Here is a 13318-nt window from a genome sequence, read left to right as displayed (position 1 = left end):
TAACACAAAAATCACACCTGGATAAGCACCACCACACACATGCTATGCAATTTTGTGGGAATTTTAATAAAGCTAAAGAGGGATTCTAGCACACGGGTTACAACAAGTTAAAATGTTTCACAGTAGTCTAAGTACCTGGGAAGTTTAATTATGCAAAGAAAACCCTCTTTGAGAACAACGGATTAACAACAAATTTAGTAAAAGGTTTTGGTGATAGGAACTTACTTTCCTACTAAGACACTTCATGCATATTTGTTGCAAAATAAACTTATTTTAGAATAAAAGTAGCAAAGGCATCTAACTTTCATTTTCTGTCAGGGATGAAGACTTTCACTGGTTCGCTGACCTTCCTCTTCTTCCTGGAGCTCTCAGAACTTTGCTGACTGTACACAAAATTAATTCTTTGAATCTGTGAGAATCACCAGAGAGAGGCACAATTCAGCAGAGATTTTGATGTCTGCACAGGCATATACAAGACAGGTAGACCAAGCATTAATCCCTCTTGCTGCATAACCAATCTAAACCTGCTTTCCTGTGGGCTGGTTTAGCCCTGCACAGAGGCCCTGCTGCCAGTATCAGAGTCTGGAATTCAAAGTTTCAGGAGCTGAGGCCCCTGGAGGCAGCCAGTTTCAGGGACAGTTTCTTGGCTCTCTTTAGTGAATTCAGCACATCCAGCTCTTGAGGGAAGAGTTGTCAAGGTGTGGGGCCAACAAGGGGCAATTAAGGGTCAGGAGAGATCTAGGGCACTGGTTGGTTTAGAGGCAAATAGAATTGAAGTCCCTTTTCAGTTAGCAGAAACATACAGCCTTATTATTATTATTATTATTGTTATTATTATTATTTTTAATCATAGGTTCAGATTAAAGAATTAGGAAGGACCATAGCCCTTCTTTCTGCTTGATGAGACTTATATGTTATTGATTAAAGACAAGTTGATTAGTGAATCATCATAGACATATATTTCTCCATTGGGCTCAGCTTTGGTAAAGATTTTAGAATTTATATTTGCTTAACTGAGTGAACAACCAGATGTCAGACGATCCCTAATGCCTGGAATTCCAAGAAACACATGGAGGGCATTTTTATATTTTCCAGCCACTAGATGGGAGGAAAGGTTTTTCCATGTTCTCTGTTCTTTCTTTGGAGGAAAATGGAATAAGATATATATTTTTAAGCAAGATTTAGAATATCTAGTAGAGGTTCCAACATTATTCTTTTTCTCTTTTGTTATAGATACAGGTTATTATTATTGACATGTTTTTACTACAAAATAGTGGAAATGTCATTAAAGCATTTAAGTACTATTTAGAACCAAAGATTGGGTCTACAAATGGCTAATTTAATCACTAAATTTTCATTTTAGAAAGTAGTTGAATTTCTGATCTCAGAAACCACAAATTCCCTTTGGCTTAAACCAAGACATTGACTATATAGAGCAGTAAAACTCTGAGAATATAAGTAGAGCTGCTCTTCAAGTAACTGGTTTGCTTAGATATGCAAAGTTTGAAATGGTCTGCCTAAAGGAAAGGAAATAACAACATAAAAACCCAAAGCACAAAAACCAACTCCTGCATCTAGGAGATGAATGTGTTACAGTGTAGCTGTAAGAAAAAGTACTTGGTAAAATTCAGCTTTTTAAAAAATGTTGCTTGGGCATGCTTTCTATTCAAATGAAATTATTCTCACTTCTATCAAGTCTGGATACACTGGGAAGAAAACAAGATGGGTGTACAAGTTGGTCTGATGGTTTAATAGTGTTTTTCTCTTTTTCTTCTTTGCTCAAAAGTAAACCAGAGGGCTTCCCTGGTGGCGCAGTGGTTGAGAGTCTGCCTGCCGATGCAGGGGACACGGGTTCGTGCCCCGGTCTGGGAAGATCCCACATGCCGCAGAGCAGCTAGGCCCGTGAGCCATGGCCGCTGAGCCTGCGCGTCCAGAGCCTGTGCTCCGCAAGGGGAGAGACCACAACAGTGAGAGGCCCGCGTACCACAAAAAAAAAAAAAAAAAGTAAACCAGAGTTTTATTACAAGTTTCAGAGCTGTAATTTTATTACAGTGAGTTCATCAGAACATCTTTAATAATGTATACAATCTCAAGGCAACCAGTTAGGTCTGGGAAGTCTCACTGGTTTATAGAAAACTAGTGGATTCGAAAGCAAGTGTGTGATCATCAGGGGATACTTCCTAACATAGATCAATAGTCCATATTCTGAACTATATAAACCAACAAATTTATCCATAGAAAGCAACATTTGAGAAACATTTTTCAGGTGTGTTCTAACTGGCTGAGTTTGCACCTTTGATGCCAAAGCCACCCAGGCAAGCATTCCCCTGGAGGTGTCCAAGTTAAAAAACTGGGAGTTGAGGGAGACCTTCAAGATGGCGGAGGAGTAAGATGTGGAGATCACCTTTCTCCTCACAAATATATCAGAAATACATCTACATGTGGAACAACTCCTACAGAACACCTACTGAACGCTGGCAGAAGACCTCAGACTTCCCAAAAGGCAAGAAACTCTCCACGTACCTGGCCATGTGGCTGACAGGGTCTTGGTACTCTGGCCGGGTGTCAGGCCTGTGCCTCTGAGGTGGGAGAGCCGAGTTCAGGACGTCGGTCCACCAGAGACCTCCCAGCTCCACGTAATATCAAACAGCGAACGCTCTCCCAGAGATCTCCATCTCAACGCTAAGACCCAGCTCCACTCAACAACCAGAAAGCTACAGTGCTGGACACCCTATGCCAAACAACTAGCAAGACAGGAACACAACCCCACCCATTAGCAGAGAGGCTGCCTAAAATCATAATAAGGTCACAGACACCCCAAAACACACCACCGGACGCAGTCCTGCCCACCAGAAAGACAAGATCCAGCCTCATCCACCAGAACACAGGCACTAGTCCCCTCCACCAGGAAGCCTACACAACCCACTGAACCAACCTTAGCCACTGGGGGCAGACACCAAAAACAACAGGAACTACAAACCTGCAGCCTGCGAAAAGGAGACCCCCAAACACAGTAAGTTAAGCAAAATGAGAAGACAGAGAAACATACAGCAGATGAAGGAGCAAGGTAAAACTGCAGAAATACAAAGGATCATGAGAGATTACTACAAGCAACTATATGCCAATAAAATGGACAACCTGGAAGAAATGGACAAATTCTTAGAAAAGCACAACCTTCCAAGACTGAACCAGGAAGAAATAGAAAATATAAACAGACCAATCACAAGCACTGAAATTGAGACTGTGATTAAAAATCTTCCAACAAACAAAAGCCCAGGACTAGATGGCTTCACAGGCGAATTCTGTCAAACATTTAGAGAAGAGCTAACACCTATACTTCTTAAACTCTTCCAAAATATAGCAGAGGGAGGAACACTCCCAAACTCATTCTATGAGGCCACCATCACCCTGATACGAAAACCAGACAAAGATGTCACAAAGAAAGAAAACTACAGGCCAATATCACTGATGAACATAGATGCAAATATCCTCAACAAAACACTAGCAAACAGAATTCAACAGCACATTAAGGATCATACACCATGTTCAAGTGGGGTTTATCCCAGGAATGCAAGGATTCTTCAATATATGCAAATCAATCAATGTGATAAACCATATTAACAAATTGAAGGAGAAAAACCATATGATCATCTCAATAGATGCAGAAAAAGCTGTTGACAAAATTCAACACCCATTTTATGATAAAAACCCTCCAGAAAGTAGGCATAGAGGGAACTTACCTCAACATAATGAAGGCCATATATGACAAACCCACAGCCAACATCGTTCTCAATGGTGAAAAACTGAAACCATTTCCTCTAAGATCAGGAACAAGACAAGGTTGTCCACTCTCACCACAGTTATTCAACATAGTTTTGGAAGTTTTAGCCACAGCAATCAGAGAAGAAAAAGAAATAAAAGGAATCCAAATCAGAAAAGAAGAAGTAAAACTGTCACTGTTTGCAGATGACATGATACTATACATAGAGAATCCTAAAGATGCTACCAGAAAACTACTAGAGCTAATCAATGAATTTGGTAAAGTAGCAGGATACAAAATTAATGCACGGAAATTTCTTGCACTTCTATACACTAATGATGAAAAATCTGAAAGAGAAATTAAGGAAACACTCCCATTTACCATTGCAACAAAAAGAATACAATACCTAGGAATAAACCTACCTAAGGAGACAAAAGATCTGTATGCAGAAAACTATAAGACACTAATGAAAGAAATTAAGGATGATACAAACAGATGGAGAGATATACCATGTTCTTGGATTGGAAGAATCAGCATTGTGAAAATGACTCTAGTACCCAAAGCAATCTACAGATTCAATGCAATCCCTATCAAACTACCACTGGCATTTTTCACAGAACTAGAACAAAAAATTTCACAATTTGTATGGAAACACAAAAGACCCCGAATAGCCAAAGCAATCTTGAGAAAGAAAAACAGAGCTGGAGGAATCAGACTCCCTGACTTCAGACTATGCTACAAAGCTACAGTAATCAAGACATTATGGTACTGGCACAAAAACAGAAAGATAGATCAATGGAACAGGATAGAAAGCCCAGAGATAACCCCATGCACATATGGTCCCCTTATCTTTGATAAAGGAGGCAAGAATATACAATGGAGAAAAGACAGCCTCTTCAATAAGTGGTGCTGGGAAAACTGGACAACTACATGTAAAAGAATGAAATTAGAACACTCCCTAACACCATACACAAAAATAAACTCAAAATGGGTTAAAGACCTAAATGTAAGGCCAGACACTATCAAACTCTTAGAGGAAAACATAGGCAGAACACTCTATGACATAAATCACAGCAAGATCCTTTTTGACCCACCTCCTAGAGAAATGGAAATAAAAACAAAAATAAACAAATGGGACCTAATGAAACTTAAAAGCTTTTGTAGAGCAAAGGAAACTATAAGCAACACAAAAAGACAACCCTCAGAATGGGAGAAAATATTTGCAAACGAAGCAATGACAAAGGATTAATCTTCAAAATATACAAGCAGCTCATGCAGCTCAGTATCAAAAAAACAAACAACCCAATCCAAAAATGGGCAGAAGACCTAAACAGACATTTCTCCAAAGAAGATATACAGATTGCCAACAAACACATGAAAGGATGCTCAACATCACTAATCATTAGAGAAATGCAAATGAGGTATCACCTCACACTGGTGAGAATAGCCATCATCAAAAAATCTACAAACAATAAATGCTGGAGAGGGTGTGGAGAAAAGGGAACCCTCTTGCACTGTTGGTGGGAATGTAAATTGATACAGCCACTATAGAGAACAGTATGCAGGTTCCTCAAAAAACTAAAAAATAGAACTACCATATGACCCAGCAATCCTACTACTGGGCATATACCCTGAGAAAACCATAATTCAAAAAGAGTCATGTACCACAGTATTCATTGCAGCTCTATTTACAACAGCCAGGACATGGAAGCAACCTAAGTGTCCATTGACAGATGAATGGATAAAGAAGATGTGGCACATATATACAATGGAATATTACTCAGCTGTAAAAAGAAGCGAAATTGAGTTATTTGTAGTGAGGTGGATGGACCTAGAGACTGTCATACAGAGTGAAGTAAGTCAGAAAGAGAAAAATAAATACCATATGCTAACACATATATATGGAATCTAAAAAAAAAAAAAAAAAAAGGGGCTTCCCTGGTGGCGCAGTTGTTGAGAGTCCACCTGCCGATGCAGGGGACACGGGTTCGTGCCCCGGTCCGGGAGGATCCCACATGCCGCGGAGCGGCTGGGCCCGTGGGCCATGGCCGCTGAGCCTGTGTGTCTGGAGCCTGTGCTCCTCAAAGGGAGAGGCCACAACAGTGAGAAGCCCGTGTACCGCAAAAAAAAAAAAAAAAAAAAAAATAGTTCTGAAGAACCTAGGGGCAGGACAGGAATAAAGACGCAGACATAGAGAATGGACTTGAGGACATGGGGAGGGGGAAGGTAAGCTGGGACAAAGTGAGAGAGTGTCATGGACTTATATATACTACCAAATGTAAAATAGCTAGCTAGTGGGAAACAGCCACATAGCACAGGGAGATCAGCTCGGTGCTTTGTGACCACCTAGAGGGGTGGGATATGGAGGGTGGGAGGGAGGGAGACGCAAGAGGGAAGAGATATGGGAACATATGTATATGTATAGCTGATTCACTTTGTTATACAGCAGAAACTAACACACCATTGTAAAGCAATTATACTCCAATAAAGATGTTAAAAAATAAAACATAAACCTGGGAGTCGTCCATGGCTACTCCATCATCCTCACCCTAATATCTAACATCTAACTAATCACTAATTCCAGTTGATCCTACCTCCTTAATATCTTTCGAATCCATCCATTTTTATCTATTGCCACTGCCTCTGGTTTAGCCCAGGCCAATATCATCTCTCACAATTGCTGGGTCTCAGACTCCCGCTATTACTGCTTCTCCAATCCATTCTCCAGGCTGCAGCCTAATTAGTCTTTTATTAAATCTGACCACATAGCTCTACTGATTCGCCGTCCATCCATTAATGACTTCCCATTGTTCTCAGGATAAAGTCCAGACTCTTTATGGCCCTGGCCCATCTCTGCAGTTTCATCTTGCTCCAGACTTCCTTGGCCACTTTCAGTTCTCAAATGGGCCCTGCTCACTCCCCTCTGGACTTTGCCTTTGGTGCCCACTCCCATGCTCTGCTTCTCCTTCATCACTGGGCGCAGGGTCCACCCTGGAGTTTCTTCTGTCTCTTGGCCTCCCTGACACCCTGGCTGTGCTCTGTCCTTACCCCTTTTGTAACATATACTACATGGTATTATCAGGCCTACTTACCAGTCTTCTCATCCAGAGTATAAACTCTTTGAGGTTAGTGACAATATCTTAGTCATTTTTGTATTCCCAGTTTCTGGCATCTGGTAGGTGCTCTTAAATTATTGGCTGAATGAATGAATGTGCACTGTGCTGGGCACAAATACCATGTCTCTAGTAATATAAAAATGAATAAGACACAGTTGTTTTCAAGGATTGAGTCTTATAAGGGAGAGACATTAAGCACATGATTGCAATATAATGCAATACAACATAAGAGACATTCCTTCATTCAACAGTTATTAGTGATTGGCCAGCTCTGTGCATGGTATTGTTCTAGGTGCTTGGGGCACATTAGTGAAAAAACGAGATAAAAATCCCCGCCCTCTTTGGCTTCCCTGGTGGCGCAGTGGTTGGGAGTCCACCTGCCGATGCAGGGAACGTGGGTTCATGCCCCGGTCTGGGAGGATCCCACATGCCGCGGAGCGGCTGGGCCCGGGAGCCATGGCCACTGAGCCTGCGCATCCGGAGCCTGTGCTCCGCAACGGGAGAGGCCACAGCAGTGAGAGGCCCACGTACAGGAAAAAAAAAAATCCCTGCCCTGTAGATTTTACAATCTGGCCATGCTACTTTTTGGCTTAATGATTTCCAATGGCATCTCACTACTTTTAGGACAAAGTCCAAAGTTCCTGCCTTGGCTTTTCATACACCATCAGTGGTTCTTTGCACTTCTAGGGAAGGAGAGGGGTCACAGATTGGCTATAAAACCCTGATGAAAGCTCTGCAGTCATTCCTTAGAAAATTGCTCCCACTCCCACTCCCACACTCATCCACTGTGATGGGCCGTTTGAGGGGGCTCCTACCCCCCGAATACCTCTCAATTAGAGCCACCCCCCCTCAGGGCCTGGCTGTGCCCAGCAGTACCAGCCTCATCTCCTCTACTCTGCCTCTCACGCTCTGCCCTCTCAGTTTTCTCATACCTTGCTTCGTCTTGATTCTGGACCTTTGCACATGATATTCCTTCTGTTGAAAAAGCTCTTTCCCCTACACCAGCCCTCTTTTTGCCTAATTAATTCCTAGTCGTTCTTCAGATCTCAGCTGAAAAATTATTTCCTTAAAGAAACTTTCCCTACCCCCATTCCAATTAAATTAGGTACCCCAGTCATATGCTCTTAATAGAGTTTCAAGAGATCAGGGACATGCCTGTATTGGTCACAACTTACATTAGAAGGGGCTTAATACATTTTTTTCAATGAATGAATGAATCTGTCTTCAAAGAGCACTCTGCCTGCTGTATAGAAAGGTATTGGAGGCATCACGTGGATGCAGGGTGATGAGTCATGCTACTGTAGTAGTCAGGTAATAACTTGGATACCAGTGCAGATGGAGAGAAGTCAACAGTGAAATATTTAGAAGGTAGAGTCAGAAGGATGATCAACTGGATACAGTGGTAAAGGTGAGCTAGGTAGGTCAATAATGACTCCTAGTTTCTAGTTTAGCTAACTTCATGGATGGAGGGACTGTTGTCTCAGGCAGAGAACAATGAGAGTTTTGAACCTGCTGTGTTTGGAGTACCTGAGAAACCCCAAGTAGACATATTGAATCGGCAGCTATATGTGGAAATCTGGAGCTCAGGACAAAAGTCTGGGTTGGACACGTAAATTTAAGAGTCATCAGCATATGGAGGCTAATTAATGCCATGGGTGTGGAAGAGATTGCTTATTGAGAGATCAGAGCGTGAGAAGGGAAAGGGGCCAGGACATAGCCGTAAGGATCTCCAACATTTAGAGATCAGGTGGAAGATGAGCCAACAAAGAAGGTTGAGAAAGAGAGAGAGAAAAGAAGTCTAGCAGACTGTCCTACAAAGAAAGCCAAAAGAAGAGAGTTTTAAGAAGGAGGAGTAGAGAAAATAAAAGAGGTGAGGGTGGTGGTCAGTAGTGTCAGGTGTTGCTGAGAGGTCAAGATAAGGACTGAAATATGTCTATTTGATTTAGCCACATGGAGGTTACTAGGGGCATTGGATTGTTCAGGGCAGAAGTCACCTTGAAGTCGCTGAAGAATCATAAAAAATTAAAGAAATTGAGACAGCAAGTATGCAAAGTTTTATCAAAATCAAGAGGGAGTGACCAGCTCAGCCTGGGGAATTTAGAGAAGGCTCCTTAGCAGAAGAGGGACGTTGAGCTGGGTCTTGAAGAATGAGTAGGAGTTCACCGTACTGGAGATGGGGGTGGGTAGGAGAGGTCCTTCTAGGCGGAAGGTTCATTCAGCATGTTTAAAGACACTAAGTCATAAAAAGACATGGAAGGTATATGGGACAGTGAGAAGTGTCCCTTCATTAGATTGGCTCTTAGGGTGAGGTGTTATATATCCAACACACTCCTGTTAAAAATGTAAATTCCCCTGGAATTATTACTCAATATGATGTTAGTGTAAATTAACTTATCAAATGTCTCTAAGTGGCAGCCTGCTGAAAGCAGGGCCTCACAGGCTTTGGGAAGAAGACAGATAAGTATCAATATAGAAAAAGCAGTTCAGGGCAGTGTGCTTTGCTTTAGGAGGTAGATCTGTTTGGCGGACCAAGGGGTGGGCAGCCCCAGACACCCAGGAAATATCGTGAGTACTTCTGTGCCTGGGGTGAGAGTGCAGTGAATTTTGCTTACTTCAAAATTGTCAGGTCAGGTATGGCAAAACGTTTTTCTTTAGAAAGAAGTTCCTAGATCAAGGAAATTTATGATTCAGAGAGGGTCTGTGCCCCTGTAAGTAAGTTATAGCAGTGATGTTAGTTTTGAATCCTTTCCCTTAACATTTATCTTTTTTGTACAATGAAAGGTAGATCAACAGCAATTATAAAATAAATGCTATTAGCATAAATGGAGCTCGTGTTAACATTGTGATGAATGAGAAGTAAGAAACCAAATACCTAAAGAGAATGCTTACCTCCAACTCCACTAGAGCTGTGAACTCTCTGATATGTTGGGAAGTGTCTCATGTTTTACTGAGATTTAGGAAGAGTTTGCCCATTAACTTACTTTCTTGATTTTCTGTAGTTTATGCCCAGGGTTCTGGACCATGTTTATCTCTATTTGGGAGGTAAATATGTATTCTCCTTAGAGTCATAATCACATATTTCCATTAATCTCTAAAAGTTATTATATCGGTTCTGCCTTCCTCTATATTTTCTAAGGCATCATATGGCTTTAAAGTTCTATAATTAATTCATTTATTCAACAAATGTTTTTGAGTATCTTCTCTGTCAGACATTGTGCTGAGCACTAAAGACACAAAGCTGATCAAGACATACTTCAAGTCCTTAAAGAGATTATGGTGGGGAAACAAACTGGTTACAGATGAAATGATAGAGTCACGTATAGGGTACAGTAAAGGTTCCAAAAAGATCTTATCAGCTCTTCCTGGGGAGGCCTGGCAAGGCTTCAAAGGGGATGTGAAACTTGAACTAAGTACTGCAAGATGAGCAGACATTCACCAGGCAAATGGCATTAGGGACTGATCTTGCAGAGAGAACATTCTAGACAAAAGCACAGAGACAGAGATATAAAGCAGAATACTCCTGGAGAATTGGGAATTGTTCAGTGGGACTAACAGGAAGGGCATAGGGTGGTGGGCTGGGTCAGACAATGTCGTTCTCTGAAGTTTGGACTTTGTACTATAGTGGAGTGCCGCTGAAGGGTTCTAAGAGCAGATTTGTTTTAGAAAAGTCCCTATGGCAGCATTATGAGGGGTGAGCTGGGGAGGAGTGTGACAAGAAGCAATGAGGCTACTTCAAGCAAGAACAAGAGCAGCAGTGAGGTTAGACAGGAGAGGGCTAAAGCGGCAGAGGGCCGAGGAGAGAGAGAATGAAGGCCTGAACCTGACCCCTAACATATCTTTGCCATTCATTGTAATGGGCACAGAGGTGGGAAAAGAAAGAAAGGAGTAAAAAATGACAAGAATTACCCAGGTAATGCCATTGACAAAGATGGGAAACAGAGGAAGCTAAGGGGGTGGGTGGTAGAAACAAGGTGGGGAGGATGGATGGAGAAATAACTGACTCTGTTTTCAAGATTCTGAATTGGAGGTGAGATATCCAAATGAAGATGTCCACCAGGGCACTGACTATGTGACCGGGAGCTCAGGATGGAGGACACTGCATCAGGAGCACGTGTAGAAAGTGTATTCACTTTGGATAAAAGGCAGGCTATTACTTGAGGTCTGCAGGAGGGTGGTAAAAGTGGATATAGATACAGGTACATCTTTAAATAGGGGGGCAGGAAGTTGAATGATCTATACCTGATGGCCTTAATTATTTCTATGAAGTAGAGTTTAGGTCATCTGTTTAGAAAGGGAGTGAATTTTCATGGTGGCACTTAAGACATTTATGTGATAAAAGTATGGACAATGGGAAAGGAGCCAATAATGGACTTTCAAAACTAATAGTTATTGCTTAGAATCCAGATAACTTTAAGATATATCACCTTCAAATTAAAATATTTAAGTTTGACATATTAAAATTTTTGCTCTTCTTTTTACAAACATTTGAAGGCTTACAACAGACTGCGCTAAGAACATCACAAATGTTATGTCATTTATTCCTTGCAATAACTATGTGGACAGGGAGGGGGTTTTTATTCCTCTTCTACAGATTTAGAAACTGAAGCTCAGAGAAGTGAAATGACTTGTCCAGTTCACACATTTAGTAAGTGGAAGTCTTGAACACAGGTCTCCTGACTTCAAATTTAGTGCTCCTTATAATTTGCTTTCAACCCAAAGGGGAAAACAAAGGTAGGAAATTGCAGGAGAGGCTGTCAGAACTCTATGTAGGGTTCTTGGGCTTCTATCTGCAGTTGACCATTTTTGGGCATAGCCTACTGGGACCTCAAACTAAAGCCAAAACTGAGTTTATTGATTTTCCTTTGTAACCAGTTTTTCCTCATGACTTTTCAATTTCTGTTAATCACCATTTCCCAGTCATCAAAGGTGGAAAACACAGTCACCCTAGATTCCTCTCTCATTTCCTAATGCCTACACAGAGTTCTTGTAATGAGTAAATGAAATAGCACAGATAGAGCACCTGGTACATCTCATATGTGCGAGTCATTTAGTGACTGGTGGCTGTTATCATCTCTACTGCCACAGGTATCCCTACTCCAGCCAAACTGGATCCTTGTGGTTTGAAAGGCTGAAAAATGGGCCGCCAAAAGATTGTGCATGTCATAGTCCCTGGAGCCTGTGAATGTTACCTTGTTTGGCAAAAAAGGCACGGGGTGGGGGGGGGCGGTCTTTGCAGATGTGATTAAGGATCTTGAGATGAAGAGATTATCCTGGATTATCCAGGCAGACCCTACATATAAGCACATATATTCTTATAAGAGGGAAGCAGAGGGAGATTCTAACACTGACAGAAAAGAAGACAGTGTGACTGCTGAGGCAGAAACTGGAGTGATGTGGCCACAAGCCAAGGAACTCCAGCAGCCACCAGATGCTGGAAAAAGCAAAGAACCGACTCCCCCCTAGAGCTTTTAGAGGGGGTATGGCTTGATTTCAGCCCAGTGACACTGATTTTGGACTTCTGGCCTCTAATGAGAGAGTACATTCCTGATGTTTTAAGCCACTAAATTTGTGGTAATTTGTTACAGCAGCCCTAGGAAACTAATACAGTTATTCCCCAAACACACCTCATTCTTTTCCCTCTTCTCTATTTCCTCCAGATTTCAGAATACAGAAATCTTCTATTACTTGCTCTCTTAAATTTTGAATAATTCCTTCAGGATCAATCTCTAAAAGTATTTCATCCACAGAGCCTTTCCTGTTTCTTTAATCTAATATGAGCTTTCTTTCTTGAGCGAATACCCACAGCCCATTTTTTGTAATTAAGTTTTCCTGACAGCATTAATATTTGTAAACAATTTGTCCTTTACCTGGGACAGGGTTTTCTGTTCTTTAGGAATTCACTTGTATTCATATTATGATCTTTAGACTCTGCAATGCTTTACGTGGTGTCTCACATCAGTAATTCTTTTGCTACCTACCTCTACTACCTACAAAAGTATTCATTTACATAGTTATTCACATAGCCTAAAGCTGCACTATTATGGTAGCCATTAGCCATACATGACCATTTAAATTTAAATTAATCAAAATTAAATAAAATTTAGAATTCAGTTCCTCAGTTGGTTTAGTCACGTTTCAGGTGTTCAAAAGTCACACGTGGGTGCTCAGTTCAAGTGCTGAATAAATAACCACATATCAGACATCACAGATAGAGAACATTTTCATTGTCACAGAAGTTCTACTGGACAGAACTGCTTTACAGAGGCAATTTATATAATGCAAGCAAACAAGTTTCCTAGGGACCATGGTGATAATAGGAATACAGAAATTAGAAATAAATTTTCCTCAAAATGCAAAGACTTGTTATTGTAAAAATGTCACAATTTTCCCAAGATAATTTTATCAAACCAATGCAATCTCCATCAATATCCCAATAATATGT

At 41.2% G+C, this 13318-nt stretch overlaps 1 protein-coding gene across 1 annotated transcript in view; it reads right to left on the bottom strand.

The window, feature by feature from the left end:
- Window positions 1-244: 244 nt before the first annotated feature.
- The window catches only part of HORMAD2 (HORMA domain containing 2), a gene marked incomplete at its 3' end in the record, with an annotated part of 71934 nt that continues 58860 nt past the window's right edge, over window positions 245-13318 (bottom strand). The window contains exon 10 of the mRNA XM_081252610.1: window positions 245-409. Coding sequence (XP_081108736.1) covers window positions 305-409 — 105 coding nt within the window. The remainder of the gene's footprint in view (window positions 410-13318) is intronic.

Source organism: Mesoplodon bidens (genome assembly GCF_964165515.1).
Source record: "Mesoplodon bidens genome assembly, chromosome: 13".
NCBI classification, from domain to species: domain Eukaryota; kingdom Metazoa; phylum Chordata; class Mammalia; order Artiodactyla; family Ziphiidae; genus Mesoplodon; species Mesoplodon bidens.
This window is presented reverse-complemented; position numbering and strand designations above follow the sequence as displayed.